The 17,823-nt window shown below is 35.8% G+C and overlaps 1 protein-coding gene across 6 annotated transcripts in view; it reads right to left on the bottom strand.

Annotated features, from left to right (window-relative positions):
* Positions 1–17,823, bottom strand: part of FER (FER tyrosine kinase) — a 351,355-nt gene that overhangs the window by 260,604 nt on the left and 72,928 nt on the right. For all 6 annotated transcript variants that reach the window (XM_060201250.1, XM_060201251.1, XM_060201249.1 and 3 more), the window contains one exon: positions 1,061–1,244. In XM_060201250.1, coding sequence (XP_060057233.1) covers positions 1,061–1,244 — 184 coding nt within the window. The remainder of the gene's footprint in view (positions 1–1,060; positions 1,245–17,823) is intronic.

The following is a 17,823-nucleotide window of genomic DNA, read 5'->3' as shown; positions in this document are numbered from 1 at the left end:
TAAATCTAAAATAATTTACTAGGTAAATAATTTACTGTGGGAAACGTGCCTCATAAAGACATTCTAATGACGATGAAAATAAAATCATTCAAGATTTATGTATAAAGCTTTAATGCTAATTCATTACATGAGATTACGAAAGAAAATATTTCTGCATCAACAACATGTAATTTAAATTGAAGATAACAAACTTAGGAATTAAATACTTTAAATAGATATTTCACTATTTTATTACCTCCCTTAAAAGTTTACACACTTTTTGACTAAAAGCACTGTGTTGTTTTCTTCTTATCAGCAAAATAGAGATTTCCAGGTAACAAAAGGAACTAACTAGGGGTGAGAGAATTTTACAGATGCCTACCACTGGAAGATGAGAAATTGTAACCAAGTGTCAGCACTGTACTGTCAATCACTAATTCCCCAACAAAATGATAACAAAAGGAAAAAAAATAAAAGGAGACAAAATTTTAAAAAGGGTTGCTCATCTTTTTCTCTTTTATCGGCATGTATAACAAATATCTGGGCATTTGACTTATAGACCAAAGTATAATCTTAGCTCTTAAAAGGCAAAACTTGTCAGCCCCTTATCTCTAAATCAGCAAGCATGACGCATTGTGCTTTGTATACACTAAAACTTTAACATTAACTGATTTTTTTTTTAACTTCACACAAGAAGCTGCCCAATAAAATCTCAACAATATTCTTTTCTTAGGCTTCTCAGTTGTTGAAGATATAAACAACCAATACCTTGTTTGGATACAACTATTCAGTTCCTAGTATTTGTCAACTGGTTTTATTTTCAATTATATTTTAGCTAATGAGGGCAGAGCTAATGAATATATATATATAATATATATATATATTATATATATGAATGAATATATATGCCAATCTTGAGGCTAGTTAGGTTTAGAAGCTGAGCATAAACTGAAAGATCAATAGAGTGAAAATCAAAGTACAACCAGACTGAAATATTACAAATATTACTGGTCAGGGTCAATAATAAAACTTACAAGACACAAACAACTTTTATACAAAAAAAAAAAAAAAAGTATCTTACAATGCTTCTATCATTTCTTCTTGCATCTTTTGTAAGGAGTCCAGCAGCAAAGGAAGTGTGGTATCATAATACTGATTCTGATGAAGCTGTGCTCCTTTCAAGGCCAAAACATATTGATTATGTAACATATGAAGTTTCATTGTGGCTTTGTCATAACGTTCCTTGGCCTTTTCAGTTTCTCTCCCTTAAGAAAACAGCGAAGATAATTAGTAAAGAGGCAGTAAAAACATTTTCTTTTGGGAAGCGGGCAGTGGCATATCTGGTTAAGCGCACATACTTCCGAGCACAAGTAGCTGGGTTTGAGCCCCACCTCATCAACTGCAGGGGACCCGCTTCACCAGCTTGTATTTCTCTCCCTCTCTATCTCCCAGCCTTCACTAAATTTCTCTCTGTCCTAATAAAAAAAAATAATAATAATTAAAGGGAATCGGGCGGTAGCGCAGCAGGTTAAGCACAAGTGCCGCGAAGCACAAGGGCTGGAGTAAGGATCCCTGTTCAAGCCCCGGGCACCCCACCAGTAGGGGAGTCGCTTCACAGGCGGTGAAGCAGGTCTGTGGGCCTTTCTCTCCCCCTCTCTGTCTTTCCCTCCTCTCTCCATTACTCTCTGTCCTATCTAATAAAGACAACATCATTTACAACAATAAAAAGGGCAACAAAAGAGAAAACAAATAAATAAATATAAAAAATTAAAAAAGAAAAAAATGACCACCAGGAGTGGTGCATTCATAGTGCCTGCACCGAGCACAGCAATAATCCTGATGGCAATAATAAATAAATGAATAAATAAGTAAATAAATAAATAAATAGAATTTTATCTTTACTAGGTGCTGAGTGGCAATTATTTTATATTACTTTAAATACCTAATGAACAAAAAATTTAATTGAGCATATGGATTATAACAAATGTTTGAATAAAAGTCACTGTAAATTTTTATAAGATCAAATATATATCACCATTCTCATATTCCAAGCATTTACATCAAATTCAAACAAGAGTGCACATAAAATTGCATAATCAAAAGAATAAGTTTGCAAACAAAGTTTAAAAAAAATTTTTTTTTAGTTGTCTCCAGAGCTTCACGTTTTCAAGCTTACTTTTTCAAATACTGATAGGAAGGGGAAGGAACAGGGAGAAGAAGAAACCATAGCACTGAAGTTTCCTTCACTGCCATCAGTCTGGAATTCAAACCTAGAACAATAGCAATGTAAAGCAATGCACTAGTCAGGTGAGCTATAAATCTCTTTGAGATTTCAAATAAAGATAAGTATAGTCTGAGAAGGTTTTGGAGAGAAAACATATCTTTAAAGATAAGGTGTATACTAAAAAGTATACAAAAGACAGGAAAAGCAACAGTTCCTCCCTCTCATACTTTCTCTTGCCTTTATTCCTTTCATTCTTCATTCCATCATTATTAACTGATGACCATCAGGAACTACAGAGAAAATCTGGAATTTAATATTTGACAAAACACAGACCTTCAAAATAAAGTCTGATGAAGTACAATACTGAGGAAAAAAAGGAAAAGAATAAGCAGTGATTTTATACAAAGAGATAGTTTCAGAGGGAGAAAAAGATTTTAGGACCTGAAGAAAATATCTTCATAGGTAAAATAATTTTAGTTTATTTGAAAACCAAGCAAAGGGCCAGCAAAATAGTTCACTTAGATAGTGTGCTGCTTTGTCATGTATGCAACCCAGATTCAAATCTGGTCCCACAAACTCTGACACCATCTTTTCACACTACACTTTTAGTCCACCTGCATGTTATCTGTGGGGCTCAGGCAAAAACTAGTAAAGTCATTGGCCCACTGGAATATACCTCAAATAGACTTCCTAGCCTTTTCCCACATGAAGATCCTTGGTTCCATTGCTCTATTCTTAACTTTAGATTCAAGCAATCCTAAATGAAAAGGTTATTCAAGCAATTCTGAATAACAAAAGAGAAATAATAATAAAAGCAGATATAGTGGGCTCCAAGTTCAATCACCTGACTTCACATGTGCTACAGTACTCTAAAAAGATGATAGATTTATAGATTAGACAGACAGGCAAAAGACTCTCCTCTAAAATTTGATAGTCATATAAATAATTTAAAAGAAAAGTAATGTAGATATAAAGATTATAACTTCAAAGTATACCTAAATTAAGTGGTAATTAAAACAGTATGAGCCAGGGAGACAGTATAACAGTTATGCAAAAAGATCTTCTTTCCTGAAGTTCTGAGGTCCTATGCTGAATGCTCAGCTGAGCATTGCTCTGGTATAAGAAAAGAAAGGAGGCAGAGGTGGGTGGTGGCACAACTGGTTGAGCACGCATATTACAGTGCACAAGGATCCAAGTTTGAGCCCCCAGTCCCCACCTGCAGAGGGAAAGCTTTGCAAGTGGTGAAGCAGGGCTGCAGGTGTCTCTCTGCCTCTCTGTCTGTCTCTATGTATATATCACCCCTTCCCTTTCAATTTCTGGCTGTCTCTATCCAATCAGTAAATAAAGATAATAATAATTTTAAAAAAGAAAAGGGGGAAAATATGGCACTGGAACAAAAACAGGGCCTCAGGCCAATGAAAAAGAATAAATAACCCAGAAGTTAGGTGGTAGCACAGCGGATTAAGCACAATGGCACCAAGTGCAAGGACCAGCATAAGGATCCCAGTTCGAGCCCTAGGCTCCCCACCTGCAGGGGAGTTACTTCACAAGCTGTGAAGCAGGTATGCAGGTGTCTGTCTTTCTCCCCCCTCTCTGTCTTCCCCTCCTCTCTCCATTTCTCTCTGTCCTATCCAACAACAATGACAATAACTACAACAACAATAAGAAAACAACAAGGGAAACAAAAGGGAATAAGTAAATACATAAATATCAAAAGATACATAATAAAAAAAGAATAAAGAACCCCAGACAAGCCCAAACATAAATGGACACTTAATCTCTTCAAATAGTATTGGGAAAATGGAATTACGTGTAGAAATATAGCATTATGCCATTAACAAAACTAACTCAAAATAGAATAGAGACTTGGTTATTAGACCTAAAAGTGTAAAATACACACAGAGGAAAACACAGTTTAAACATCTCAGGATCTTAACATCAAAGATGTATTCAGAGATTCAGAGACTAAACTCCATTGGCAAGAGGAACTAAAATAAATAAATGGGACTGTATTAGATTAAAGATCATCAAAAGAAACTTCCACAAGGAGAAAAAGGAAACCTCACTACTAAAAGATATCTGCCTATCATGCATTTCACAAGATTTTGAGAACAAACATGTTTAAAAAGATCCTACAGTTCAACAGCAAGAACTTTCAAAAAAGTCCAACAGAAAATGGGCAAAGTATCTGAACAGATAATTCTCTAAAGAAGACATACATACAGCCCACAGTTATGAAAAAATGTTCCACATCACTTGTCACTAGGAAATATAAATTAAACCTACATTGAGATACCACCTCATACCCATGATAATGAACCACTTCAACAAAACAGGGAACTACAAGTGCTGACAAAGATATGAAGAAAAAGGAACTCTAGCCCACTGTTGGTAGGAATGCAAACTGGTTCAAACCCTATGCAAAACAGTCATACTATGGAAATGCTTACATAAATAAGAATGGAAATACCTAATGATTCAGCCTACCACTGCTAGGCATATATCTAAAGGAAATGAAAACAATAATCTGAAGGGATTTCTGCACCCTTGTGTTCAGAGTTACACTACACACAATAATCAAATATGAAAGTAACCTAAATGCCCATTGATAGATAACTGCATAAAAAAGTTATAGGATATACATTCAGTGGAACACTACTCTGCAATTAAAGATGAGTTAGATGGCCATACCACCCTGAACATGCCCAATCTTATCTAATCTCAGATGCTAAGAAGATGGGTTGGGGGCTGGGTGGTGATGCACCTGGTTGAACGCATATGTTACAATGTGCAAGGACCCAGGTTCAAGTCCCTAATCCCCACCTGCCTGCCGTGGGAAAGCTTCACAAGTGGTGAAGCATAGCTTCAGGTGTCTCTCTATTTCTCTGTCTCTCTCGCTCTCTATCTCTCCATTCCTCTCAACTTATGGCTGTCTTTGTCCAATAAATAAATAAAGATAATAATTTAAATAATTTTATAAGAAAAAGATGAGTTTGTATTGTTTGGGACCACAAGAATGTACCTGGAACTGACTATAATATGTGAAATTAAGGGGTGAATGACAACTACTAACTACTAACTAAGTACTAACTTTTGCTCACATGTGAAATGTAAAAATAATAACGGCAAATGAAATTGGAAAAAGAAAGTAGTCAAACTGTCTTTAGACTATGTGAGAACTATGATGGTTACTATATTTGGGGGTAGAGGAAGCATAGAACTTTGTTGGTGAGTATGATGACTCACACAGATACAAGTGTGAAACTGTATCTCTGGAATCACATAATTATATAAGCTACTATTTTTTTATTTAGTATCCCTCAGAAAGTATATTATTTAAACAAATAGAAACACTCTATAAAAACCAAACTTACAGAGTCTTAATTACCTTCATTTATCAACACATTGTGCCAAAACTACCTACGACTATTCTTGCTACACAGCTTTTTATTTCAGAATCTCAAGTCACTACCGCATTTTTTTTAGATTTCTAAATAACTAATTTGAACTTTAAATTATTGTGAAGTATACAGAATGTATAAATTCTTATTGACAGACACAAAATTATATGTCTGCTGCTATATTCCTTTTTTGAATGATGAGAGGCAATGAAATAGGGCAGGAAGCTGTTCTACATGTCAATAACAGAGGAAAACACCCCATTTTTCCTTCTTCACATAATGAAATTCACAGAAATTGATTATAACTCTTTGCCACTACTTGTTGGGAAATCTGCCTAATGTTTATAATAATAGTGTATATACAACCTGTCATGTCATAAACAATATTATGAAGCTAGCAAAACTCAATTATGCAAGTTTGACATTTACAAATCAGGCCAGACTACTCATTAAATGAGTCTAGAAAGTCAAGAATGTTATAAACTTCTGAAGTGTTTACCATTTGTTAAATATCATGGAGTAAAGTCTCCTGATAATGAATGAGAAGTGATTATTTACCTACAAGAAGGTTCTGGTTTGATTTAAATAACTAGATATTCTACTTACATTTTTTTCCTTTAAAAATATTCTTCCTCAATTCTTATTGCTCTAAGAGAAAATAAATACTAATTCATCTCAACCTGTAAGTTACATGGGCAAAATGTTCACACATATTTTTTTTCAACCAGTAGAAGTTGAGATTCAAAGTGTGATATGTGTGAACAATGAATATGTGGCTATGTGCAGATAAAACACCTTCCTGTTTGATTCAGTATTGTTCTGATAATAGCAAAGTTAGTAAGTCATCTCTCATCTCAACTTCTTTGATTTGTTGTCCAACCAAAGCAATTGTTTAATGTAAATTTTAATCTTGGGAGTTAAATTATCTGCTTTTCTCAATTCAACAGCTTATGATAGAAAAATGAATAGGGTACACCTATGTTCAAAGCAGCACAATTCATAATAGCTAAAACCTGGAAGCAACCCAGGTGCCCAACAACAGATGAGTGGCTGAGAAAGATGTGGTATATATACACAATACTACACAGCTATTAAGAACAATGAACCCACCTTCTCTGACCCATCTTGGATGGAGCTAGAAGGAATTATGTTAAATGAGCTAAGTCAGGAAAGATAAAGATGAGTATGGGATGATCCCACTCATCAACAGAAGTTTAGAAAGAAGAACAGAAAGGGAAACTAAAATCAGAATTTGACTAAATCTAGAGTAGGGCACCAAAGTAAAAACCCTGTGGTGAGGGTGAGGGTGGACATTTGGTTTCCCAGGGTGGTGGGGGGTGGGTGGGTGGGATGCGACACAGTCTTTTGGTGGTGGGAATGGTGTCTATGTACACTCCTATTAATTTGTAGTCATATAAATCACTACTTAATATGAGAGGGGAAAAATTGATTGTATGTCTTGAACTTTTTAAAGCACAGACTGAGTCTTTTTAAGAGGCATAGGCTGAATCTTTGATATGTGGACTCCCCCAAAAGCCTAGACCAGGGAGAACAGAAGCAACTGGTGGCACAGTTATATACAAGATGTTGGGTATTTTACAGCAAATCCTAACAGGGAATTTTCAAAGTTAACCCAATTACCAAATAATGTGATGACATTAACAGTAACAATAACTATCCATTGTCTTCCTGAAACCTAAGACAGCAGGAACCTCACATTTCCACTATAGAGCCTTTATTTCCCCCAGTCCTGGAACCTTAGGGTGGGGTGCACTTTCCTGCATGCTTCTCTCAGTTTCTATCAAATAATATTGCATCCGCCGATCACAACCTAATCAACACAACGAGTGCCACTTCAGCATGCTTCACTTCAGACTGTGTCCAGAGACTTCAGGTGTGGAACAACAACCCTTCAGCTTCATTACTCAGGTGAGACCTTTCCTTTCATAGTATTCTCTAATTCCATCCCAGGTGGTCCACTTCCTAATAAAGTCCCAAAATCTACATATAGACCAGGTCCCCTAAGATAGAGCATCACACGTATCCATAAACTAGGGCAAAGTGTATACCTGAAAACAAAAGTACACAATAGTCTGCAGTTACTACCTCCCAACACTTCATCTGCACTATTCCAGCCTTTAGGTCCATAATTGTTCGACAATTTGCTTGGCTTTGTGCCGGGTTAGCTTCTCAGGAGTGAGAGAGAAGACCATGGACTCAGCTGAGCTGAGTGCCATGTTACCGTGTACAAGGACCTGGCTGGAACCTCCAGTCATCACATAGTGACACCTGCAGAGGGGAAACTGCTGGGCTGGGCTAGCTTCACGGGCTGGGCTAGCTTCATGGGTGGTAGAGAGACGACCAGGGACTCATGGCTGAGCTGGGAAGCAGTATCTCATTTATTAATCAGATACATTGCCTTTTATGCATCTCTTCCCCAGAAGTGACAAGGGAAAGGAAATGACTAGGAGAGGGGGCAGAGCAAAAAGAGTGCAAACAGAACATAGAAAGCTTCCATCTAACCAGTGGGGATTAAACCAATACCCTGCAGGCAGGGCGGGACCCAGGTAAAACAGTGATTATGTAAATAGACCACAGCCTCAAGCAATGTAACAGAAAGGGTCTTAGAAGCAGAATTTAGAAGCATACCAACAGCTTTGTATGTTAACTCTCTTTTCAGCCACCAGGTTCCAGATGCCAGCAGGATGCAACCAGACTTCCCTGGACAGACAAACCCACCAATGTGTCCTGGAGCCCCATTTCCCCAGAGACCCACCCTATGAGGGAAAGAGAGAGGCAGACTGGGAGTATGGATCAACCAGTCAACACCCATGTTCAGCAGGGAAGCAATTACAGAAGCCAGACCTTCCACCTTCTGCATCCCACAATGACCTTGGGTCCATACTTCCAGAGGGATAAAGAATGGGAAAGCTATCAGGGAAGGGGATGGGATATGGAGATTGGGTGGTGGGAACTGTGTGGAGTTGTACCCCTCCTATCCTACAGTTTTATTAATGTCTCCTTTTTTAAATAAATAAATAAATTTTTAAAACAGCATGGTACTGGAATAAAAAAAAATGGATAGGGAAAATCTGTCAAAATGCACAAAAGACTGAAGGCTTATGGCATTGAAAAATACAATAGGTATCCCCATACTATTCTACCATCAGTAAATTTTATGGTATAAGAAATCCTGATTTATCAATCAAGTAATGAATTTGCAGTCTATAATGGCTTATCTTGGGAATGGGGTGGGGAAGGTTGAATGGGGGGACACTGCCTATGGTAGAGGAGGATGAAGGTTTGGTGGAGGGTGAGATAGCCATCTTGGGTAAATATGAAACTGTACTTCTGTAACAACAACAATCCTGTATATCAACATTTCCTTAACAAAGTAATTTAAAAAGATTTTTTAAACCATTCAAGGAACCAAGATAATGATCACCTATTTTAAAATTCAGTATAAAATTCCTTTAAAGACAAGCTCTCGGTACAGTAATATACATTTCCTATGATTATTAGGTTCAACTGACCCATAGTCTTTTAATAACATAAAATTGAATAAGACATAGTGCACAAATAGATATTCTTAATGTAAGAAAGAAATGAATGGAAGAATGTATTCTGGGTAACGGATAAAGAACTAAACATAATTCTAAATGTTCATATAACATTTGTTACATGAAATACTATAGGAGAAATAGTACAGGAGAAGAAAAAAAAACAAATCTCTGAAAATTTTCCCTTATTCTCCAAGTTTAAGGTTTATTTTGCTAATCAAGGAATGCTGTGCTAAAAGAGAAAAAGAGAGAGAGAATATATTAAGAGAAGATATTTTAAATTATTAAAAAGATATTTTATATTATTAAAAATACGTATGTTATAGTTATACTTTAATAAGTACTGCTCTATCCCAACAGATGCAAGGACTCAAAAGTGGGTAGGTAGATGGGAGTTAAAAGGGAACTGGAGTCGTCCAAGAGGTGGCATAGCATGTGGTCTGAATTTAACAATATTACTGAATATACCAGAATGAGGTTCCCCTCTCACCACTATCTTCCTTGTTAATAAATAAGTAAGTAAGAGAGAGAGAGGAACAGAGAGAGAGAAAGAAGGAGGGAAGGAGGAGGGAGGAAGGGAGAGGAAGGAAGAAAAGGATTTCTGCCTTCTCTCCTCTTCCTCTTTATCTCTCTCATAAAAATAAATACATCTTAAGAGCGAACTTCAAAAACTTTGTAGAAGAAAAAAATCAAGAGAGTAAAACTTAAAATCCTACAAGAGAGGGTAAGAAAGCAATAAACACAAAGACATATAAATCTTCATAAAGAACAACCAAAAAAAGTATAAGATTGTCCTCCTACTTTCAAGGTAACAAGTTATTGTATTTCATGTTTCAGGAAGGCAAAAGTGCTGAACTAGACAAAAAGAATATATTCTCACAGTAGTTAACTATAACCAGAGTAAGAACATCCATGAGGAAAAAAAAAAATCATGAACAAAGGGAGATATGAGCAAACTAGTAGAAATATATGCATCCTATAGGAAAGATAAAGGATTATGCATTGTAGTAAATACAAAAAAAAACTTAAATTTCAAAATAAAAAAATAATAAAGAATTAAAAAATACTTAAATTTTAAGAAAATAAAAGACCCAAACCTTGATAGTAACTATAGGGAAAAGATAATTTACATAAAATGAGTACTTTAAGATGCCTCTTAAACACATAAAAGATGATCAACTTCAATTGTTTACTCATAATTAAAGGAATACAAATGAAAACGACAAGATGTTATCTCCCACTGACCAAATAGGCAACTACTCAATTCACAAGGGTATTGAAAAACAGATACTACTAATATTTCTGGTAGAAATGCAAATTGATACAATTCATATAATAGAGAAATTCAAAGTATTTAACAAATTGGGACACACACACATTCTTCTTCTTTTTATCTTTTAAGCCTCCAATCACACTTTTGTCAAGATACTCCTAAGGTAACAACAAAAAATTAATATGCACAAGATTACTCATAGTAGCGGCACATAAAATAAGAAAAGCAGAAATAAATTATATATCCATCTTGGAAACCAACGTTCTCTCAAGAAAATAAAAAGAAGAAGCTGGGGATTTGTACAGTGACAAAGCACAGGTCTTACGAGAAGCATGTGCCATGTTTGATTCTGTACATACGTAAGAGTGATGCTATGCTTCACATGCTCTCTTTCACAAATAATTTCAAGAGAATTTCCTAATTTCCCTGTGTCTTAAAATCATGCCTATTTTAATATTGTTTTCTTCCTTCTCTTACTTTTTTCCTTCAGAAAGCAGCATGTATTCTTTTTCACTTTAGTTTCTAAATCTTGGGAAAATGCATGAGAGAACATTATCTTGAAAAATATTTCAACAGTCCATTAAGATTATCTGCCTTTTCTTCTTTCCTTGTCTTTTTGCTTTTGTTTTTTTAATTGAGAGTCAACATTATTTCTAATGTCAACAGGCCTCATGACTTTAAATGCCAACTAATATTCAGATTTAAATTATAACCCAGATCTTTCCCAGGAATTTCAGAACTAGAGAGCCAAGTACAAATGTGACATCCCTATTTAGATATCTAGTAGCAATCTAAGAACCAAATTCTTGACTGTTCCCTGAAAGGTTGTTCCTCCTACAATTTTCTTTATCTCAGTTAATAACAATGACATCCCTCCAGATGGTCACATCAAAACTCTTACAGTCACTGTTGACATCTTTCTGTCTTGCATTACTCTTTAGGAAATAATTGCAATACACAGTAGACCCTCAATTTTCATGAATTCTGTATTTGTGGATTCACCTAATCACCTAAAATTACTTATAACTCTAAAAAGCAATACAGAGGATGCATTCCAGTTTAATTGTGAATGGGCATGTTTACAAAACAGAAAAAAAAAGTGCCTTATGCACATGCTTTCATGTAAGTTTGAACAAGGCCATGTTTCACATTTTTATTTCAGTTGTCATATCATAAATAACTGTCCTTTTTGCAATGTACCCACATTTTTTGCATTTCTATGCTTTTGGTCAGCCATTTTGCTATTTTAAATAGTCCCCCATGCATATTGTAAAGTGAAGTTTACTGCCCTTAAGCTCAAAAAGGCTTTACAGAGAAAAATATGTATTTTTAAACAGCTTTGTTTGATCAAACAAGTTGTGGTATTCTTAGCTGTGAGTTCAATGTTAATGGATCAACAATATACTTTTTGTTTTTTAACTGGAGCACTGCTCAGCTCTGGTTTATGATAGTGTGTGTGTGATGGTAGTGGGGGGGGGGGGTGAACCAGAGACCTCAGAACCACAGGCAAGAAAAGTTTTTGGATAACCATTATACTGTCTCTCTACCACTCTATACATAGTTTAGGTGTCTTTAAACAGAAAAGGCATAAAGCAAGGTGGCTCCAGGTGGTGGCTCAGCCTGTAAAGCATGCATATTACAGCATATTGCAGAGTGCAAGGGACCTGGGTGCAGGCCCCCAGTTCCAACCTGCAGGAGAGAAACTTCAGAGGTGGTGAAGCAGTGCAGTATGTCTAGTATGTCTAGTCTCTCTCTCTCTCTCTGTACTCTCTCTTTACCTCTCTTAATTTCTCTCTACATATATCCACAATTAATAAATATTTAAACAAGGTGATGTCTTGCTCAATTGTTGGAAATGCTATAGTCTTCTAATTTTGATCAAATTCCATAAATGTTGCTAAACATCTATTTCTACCCAGAGTAATGCTAATTTAGTGTTCACGCTGATTTTTTTTTTTTGTAGAATATAACTACCATAAACAACAAGAATTAATTAAATACCAAAAATTCAACTACTTCTAATCATCTCAGTTACAACCTATAAGAATCAACTGCTTGTCTGGATTATCCCAGCAACCTTCAAGTAACTGTTCTCCTAACTTCCATCCTTTCATCAATTCCTCATACTTTTCTCAACAAAGCTACCAGAACTGTCCTGGTAAAATGTAAGTTAATATCATTCCTCTGCTCAAAAGCCTCCAAAAGCTTCTCATCTTACATGGAGAAAAAAAAATCAAAGTATTCTAAAAGAACAACCAAGATTCCACATACACTTTGGTTCCTTTGACACCCACTACCCCTAGCGCTTTCTGATATCACCATATAAATTCACACTCTCAAAACTAACCACATATGTATCTGGAAAACTCTTCAAGAATGTCAGTCATAAGCCTATCTCAATGACTACTTTAAATGATTGTCCCTCTGCCTGGAGTATTATTTGTTCCCCCAGATAACCAGATGGTTCAATACCTTACTTCCTTCACATTTCATTTAAAGGTCTTTTCTTTCATGAGGTCTAACTCAACCATCCTCCCAGTACACAGCTATCAAATCTATCATATTTCATTTTTCTGCATTATATTCTCCACTATCAGATGTACTCTATGGTGCACATAAGCCCGGTATAGGCAAGAAATTCTGTATGCATTGTTAACTACACTATCATTATTGTATTAGTACCTGTCACATAACTGGAAGGTGCATAAACTGATTTATAGTTAGATTTAATTCATCTAAAGTTAAATAAACTGCTTGAAATTTTAAATTCATAGAAAGATTTCAATTTTACTCTCTGCATCTGTTTGTACTATCTTTACAGTGCAAAACTAATACTTTAAAGGAACTCACCTATAAAGCATAGTAAGAGAGACATCTACAACACTGCTTTACCACTTGCAGAAGCTTTCCCCCTGCTGGTGGGGACTGGGGGCTTAAAACCAGGTCCTTGAGCATTGTAACATGTGTGCTCAACGAGGTGCAGCACTACCTGGCCCCCAAGCTATTATGCTTTTTAAATTTTAAGACGATACCTGCTGAACAGAAATTAATCTTACAGCATATCCCATCCCACGTTATACTCATAATCTAACGAGAATATTATAACTCCAATTTCTGTAGTTTTAAGGCAATGCAAACTAATCACTAAAAGTGTCATTATCCTTTATGATCTCATAAAATTCTTTTTTTTTTTTTTTTTGCCTCCAGGGTTATCGCTGGAGCTGGGTGCCTGCACTACGAATCCACTGCTCCTGGTGGCCATTTTTTCCCTTTTGTTGCCCTTGTTGTTATTGCTGTCATTGTTGTTGGATAGGACAAAGAGAAATTGAGAGAGGAGGGGAAAAAAGAGGGGGAGAGAAAGACACCTGCAGACCTGCTTCACTGCTTGTGAAGCAACTCCCCTGCAGGTGTGGAGCCGGGGGCTCAAACCGGGATCCTTAAGCGGGTCCTTGTGCTTTGTGCCATGTGCACTTAACCCGCTGCGCCACCGCCCAGCCCCCAACCTCATAAAACTCATATCCTATGATATAGTGAAAAGTATTAATACTGGAAAGTTAAGTATTAAAAGATGATGTCATAATTATCAAGAAAAAAATTAACTCATTTTTAGGTCATTTTCAATAAACTTGAGGGTCAACAAGCATAGCTTCAACTCCACTCTGTTCTTCAACAAGTCCGATATCTAAAATGTATTTCTTTATGTTGAACTGAGAGGTAAATTTGAATTTCTGGACTGGGAAATAGCATAACTGTTATACAAACAGATTTTCATGCCTGAAACAACCAAAGGTCCCAGGTTCAATTTCCAGTACCACCATAAGACAGAACTGAGCAGTGCTCTAAAATAATAATTTGAAAGTAAAATAATAGTAAATAAAAAAATGTAACAAAAATGAACAAAATGATAAATTTCATATTATTTTTCAAGAAAGTCAATACATCACCCACACATGACTCTATTTATATCTCCAAGATTTAGAGAATATTGAACAAAAAAGCTAGCTGCCATTCTTAGTGTACTCAAAATGAGCCTTTTAAAAGTTGCACTCACGTTTTATAATTTCAATTTATTTAAGCATAAATGTGCCCATCTGTCTTAAGTCTGGACTCATTTCAAACTCTTCTTATAACTAGAGTACTCAAAAGAGACAATTCAATGGCTCTAGTCAATTTTAATTGACTATAAAGTACCACAGGACTATTCACAAAGCATGAAAAAGCAAATCTACTCCCCAATTACAAAAAAAAAAAAAAGTATAAGACTTTCAGCTAATACTCACAGTTCTAGCATAGGTACCTCTTATTTTGTTAACAGGTATTGGGGGGGGGTGATTTAATCCCCCAGCATTACCTTATGACAGAATTGAGCAATGCTCTGGTTCCATATGCATTACAAGGAAAGGATGGGGGGGGGTGGTTAAATGCAAACAGTAAAAATAAGAATACAGCTAGAGGTGCTATGTTTATATCAGATAGAATACATTACAGAGCAAAGAATATTGCCAAAGCTAATTCACAGTAATAAAGAGGTCAGTTCAACTACCTAAGTATACAGTTTTAAATAACTAACAGAAATATAAGAAGAAATAGACAAATCCATAATTACTGTGGAAGACTTCAATTGTCTTCTCTCAATGACTGAAAGAACAAGGAGAAGGAAAATCAATATACATATAAAAATAACATCAATCAGCAACTGGATCGAGCTAATAATATAGACCACTCTAAGTCAACAGCAGCCAGAATCACATGAAGCATTGTCCAAGACAGAAGACCACACTATGGGTCATATAACATGACGACATAAATTTAAAAGAAACAAACAGGGCTGGTTTTTTTTTTCTTTTTTTGCTTGGTTTTGGTTTGGTTTTGCAGAGTCAAGACTTTACAGATGTGCAGTTTCACTACTCCCAGGTCATTTTTTCATTCAAACAGTGAGAGAGAAGGAGAAAAACTACACCACCAGAAATTTTCCTGGAGCTATGGTACCATTCATGTGGTGCTGCTGGTGCCTGAACCGGGGCTTTCTGCCCATGGTAATTCAAGTGTACTGTTTAATGAGCTACGAATTCCCCAAAAATAAAGTCAAAAGAAGAATACTAAGCATTCTCAGGGCAGGGGAGATGGCTCACCAGTAAAATGAGTGTTTCATAAGTGTGAAACTCTGGGATAGATCTCTGGCCACAGACCACAGACAAAAGAATATTCTCATATCCAAACAGCATTACGTTATAAATCAAAAACAAAAATATAGAGAGTCTTCTCAGGAAGATCACAGTAGGTAGAGCACCGCACTTGAAAGCATGAAATCCTGAACTCAACACCCCTGACGCTGTATATGCCAGTGATGCTTGGCCCTCTCTCTCACTCACACTCATGTTATAAATAAATCTTTAATAAAAGACATATAGAAAAGTACCCAAACATTAATGAAAAAATAAAATTACAAAGTATTTTGAATTAGAGGAGAATGAAGATAAATATATAAAGCTTTGTGAAAAGTTGTGATAGTATTTAGGGAAATTCATAGTATTAAATGTCTATACTGGAAAAGAAGATTGCTCTTAAGTCAATGATCTCAGTCAGATTCCACACTAAGAAAACAGAAAATCTTAAGATACAATACAGTGGTAGCATGAAATACTTGCATGCCTGAGTCTCCAGAGGTCCCCAGGAACAGTCCCTGAAACCACCGTATGCCAAAGCTGAGTAGTGTTCTGATGTCTCTCACTCTCTCTTTTCTGTGCTCTCTCTTCCTCTCTCTCTCTCTCTTCCTCTTTCATGAGAATAATTAAATAAATCCTTTTTTTCAGAAAAAATAAAATAGAAAAGCTTTTAAACCTAAAGCAAGGTAAAAGAAGAAAATTATATAGAGAGCAAAACATGAATCAATTATGTGGAAAGCAGAAAAAAAAAATGAAACCAGAATTTGGACTTGGAGATTATTAACAAAACTGATAAAATATTCATCAGAATGATTTTAGAGAAATAAAAAAATAAGAAAGTTGTGCTCTTATATACATAATGGGAGTAAGTACTCAGCTGTCAAAATGGCAGTCATCCGTTTTGCTTAGAACTTGAAGAAATTACACTGAGAGAGTTAAACCAAAAAGAGAGGGCAAATACTAGGTGACCTCACTTATAGGTGGAATGCAAGGATAAGACAGAAAAGGGAAACACAAGGTGAAATCTGGATTGGGTGTGGTGTGCTACACCAAAGTAAAGGACACTGGAGAAAGAAGGGAAGGGAAGTTGTGGAGAGGTCACTGAGGTTCTGGCGCATGATGATGGGAAAAGGGCCTAAGTTGGAGGTCAGGGTGCTTTGTAGGCATCTATATATAATAGGGAAATGAGAAATTATACCCATATGGCAATAGCTGTACTTTAAACCATTAACCCCCAATAAAATTATTTGGAAAATGTAATATATATATTTTTTCATGAAACAGAACTTGAAAATTACCAATATGAATAAGAAAGAAAATGTCACTACGGACCATAAATATGAAAATGTGGTGAGAGAGTATCATGAACAACATAATGCCAATAAATTCAGTAACTTAAATGAAATAGATAAGTTTCTTGAAAGATGTCACCTACTAAAATTCAAAAGCAAAGAAAATAAAAAGCTAAACAGTCTAGTATCAGTTACTGGATTCATAGCTTACAATGTTTACAGAAAAGGAAAAGGTAAAAATAGTCATAAGTGAATTCTACCAATATTTCAGAAATATCACCAATTGCACCAATATGTTTCTGAAACATTTTGACTGTCAAAAGTTCTAGCCAAATGAGCAAGCTTATGCTCAATCTAATGTGTAGCACCATTTTCAATATGAATATAGCATTATTTCTGCTTGTTTTGTGATAAAATTAGTTGCATTTTGCTCTATACTATGTTGAAGTTTCAAATAGAATTTGAAATATTTTGCCTTAAGATTTAGAGTAACAAAACTTATATTCATGTATATTCACATTGAAAGTAAGTATTACACATTAGACTGAACATGTTTGTGTTCATTTGGACAAAAATTCTAACATTCAAAATATAAATTATATCTGTGTCATCTTTACAGCAGTGGTCAGAAAACTGGAATTTCGGTCGTCACACAGTCTTCCTAAACTGGTCTATTATTACTGCTGATCTCTCAAGTAAGGCATTGACTTCAAACCCATTTCTCTCTCTCTCTCTCCCTCTCTCTCTTTCTCTCTCTTATCACTGTGTCCACACTAAGAATCCACCGCTTCTCATGGGCTTTTTTTTTTCTCAATAGGATAGAGAGAAATTGAGAGGGAAGTGTAGACAAAGAGAGAGAAAGATAGACACCTGCTGACCTGCTTCACTGCTTGTGAAGTGACCCTCGTGCAGGTGGGGAGCTGGGGGGC

This window comes from Erinaceus europaeus, chromosome 11, assembly GCF_950295315.1.
Source record: "Erinaceus europaeus chromosome 11, mEriEur2.1, whole genome shotgun sequence".
Taxonomy (NCBI): Eukaryota; Metazoa; Chordata; class Mammalia; order Eulipotyphla; family Erinaceidae; genus Erinaceus; species Erinaceus europaeus.
The sequence above is the reverse complement of the archived record's forward strand: the minus strand, read 5'-3'. Positions and strand labels throughout refer to the sequence as shown.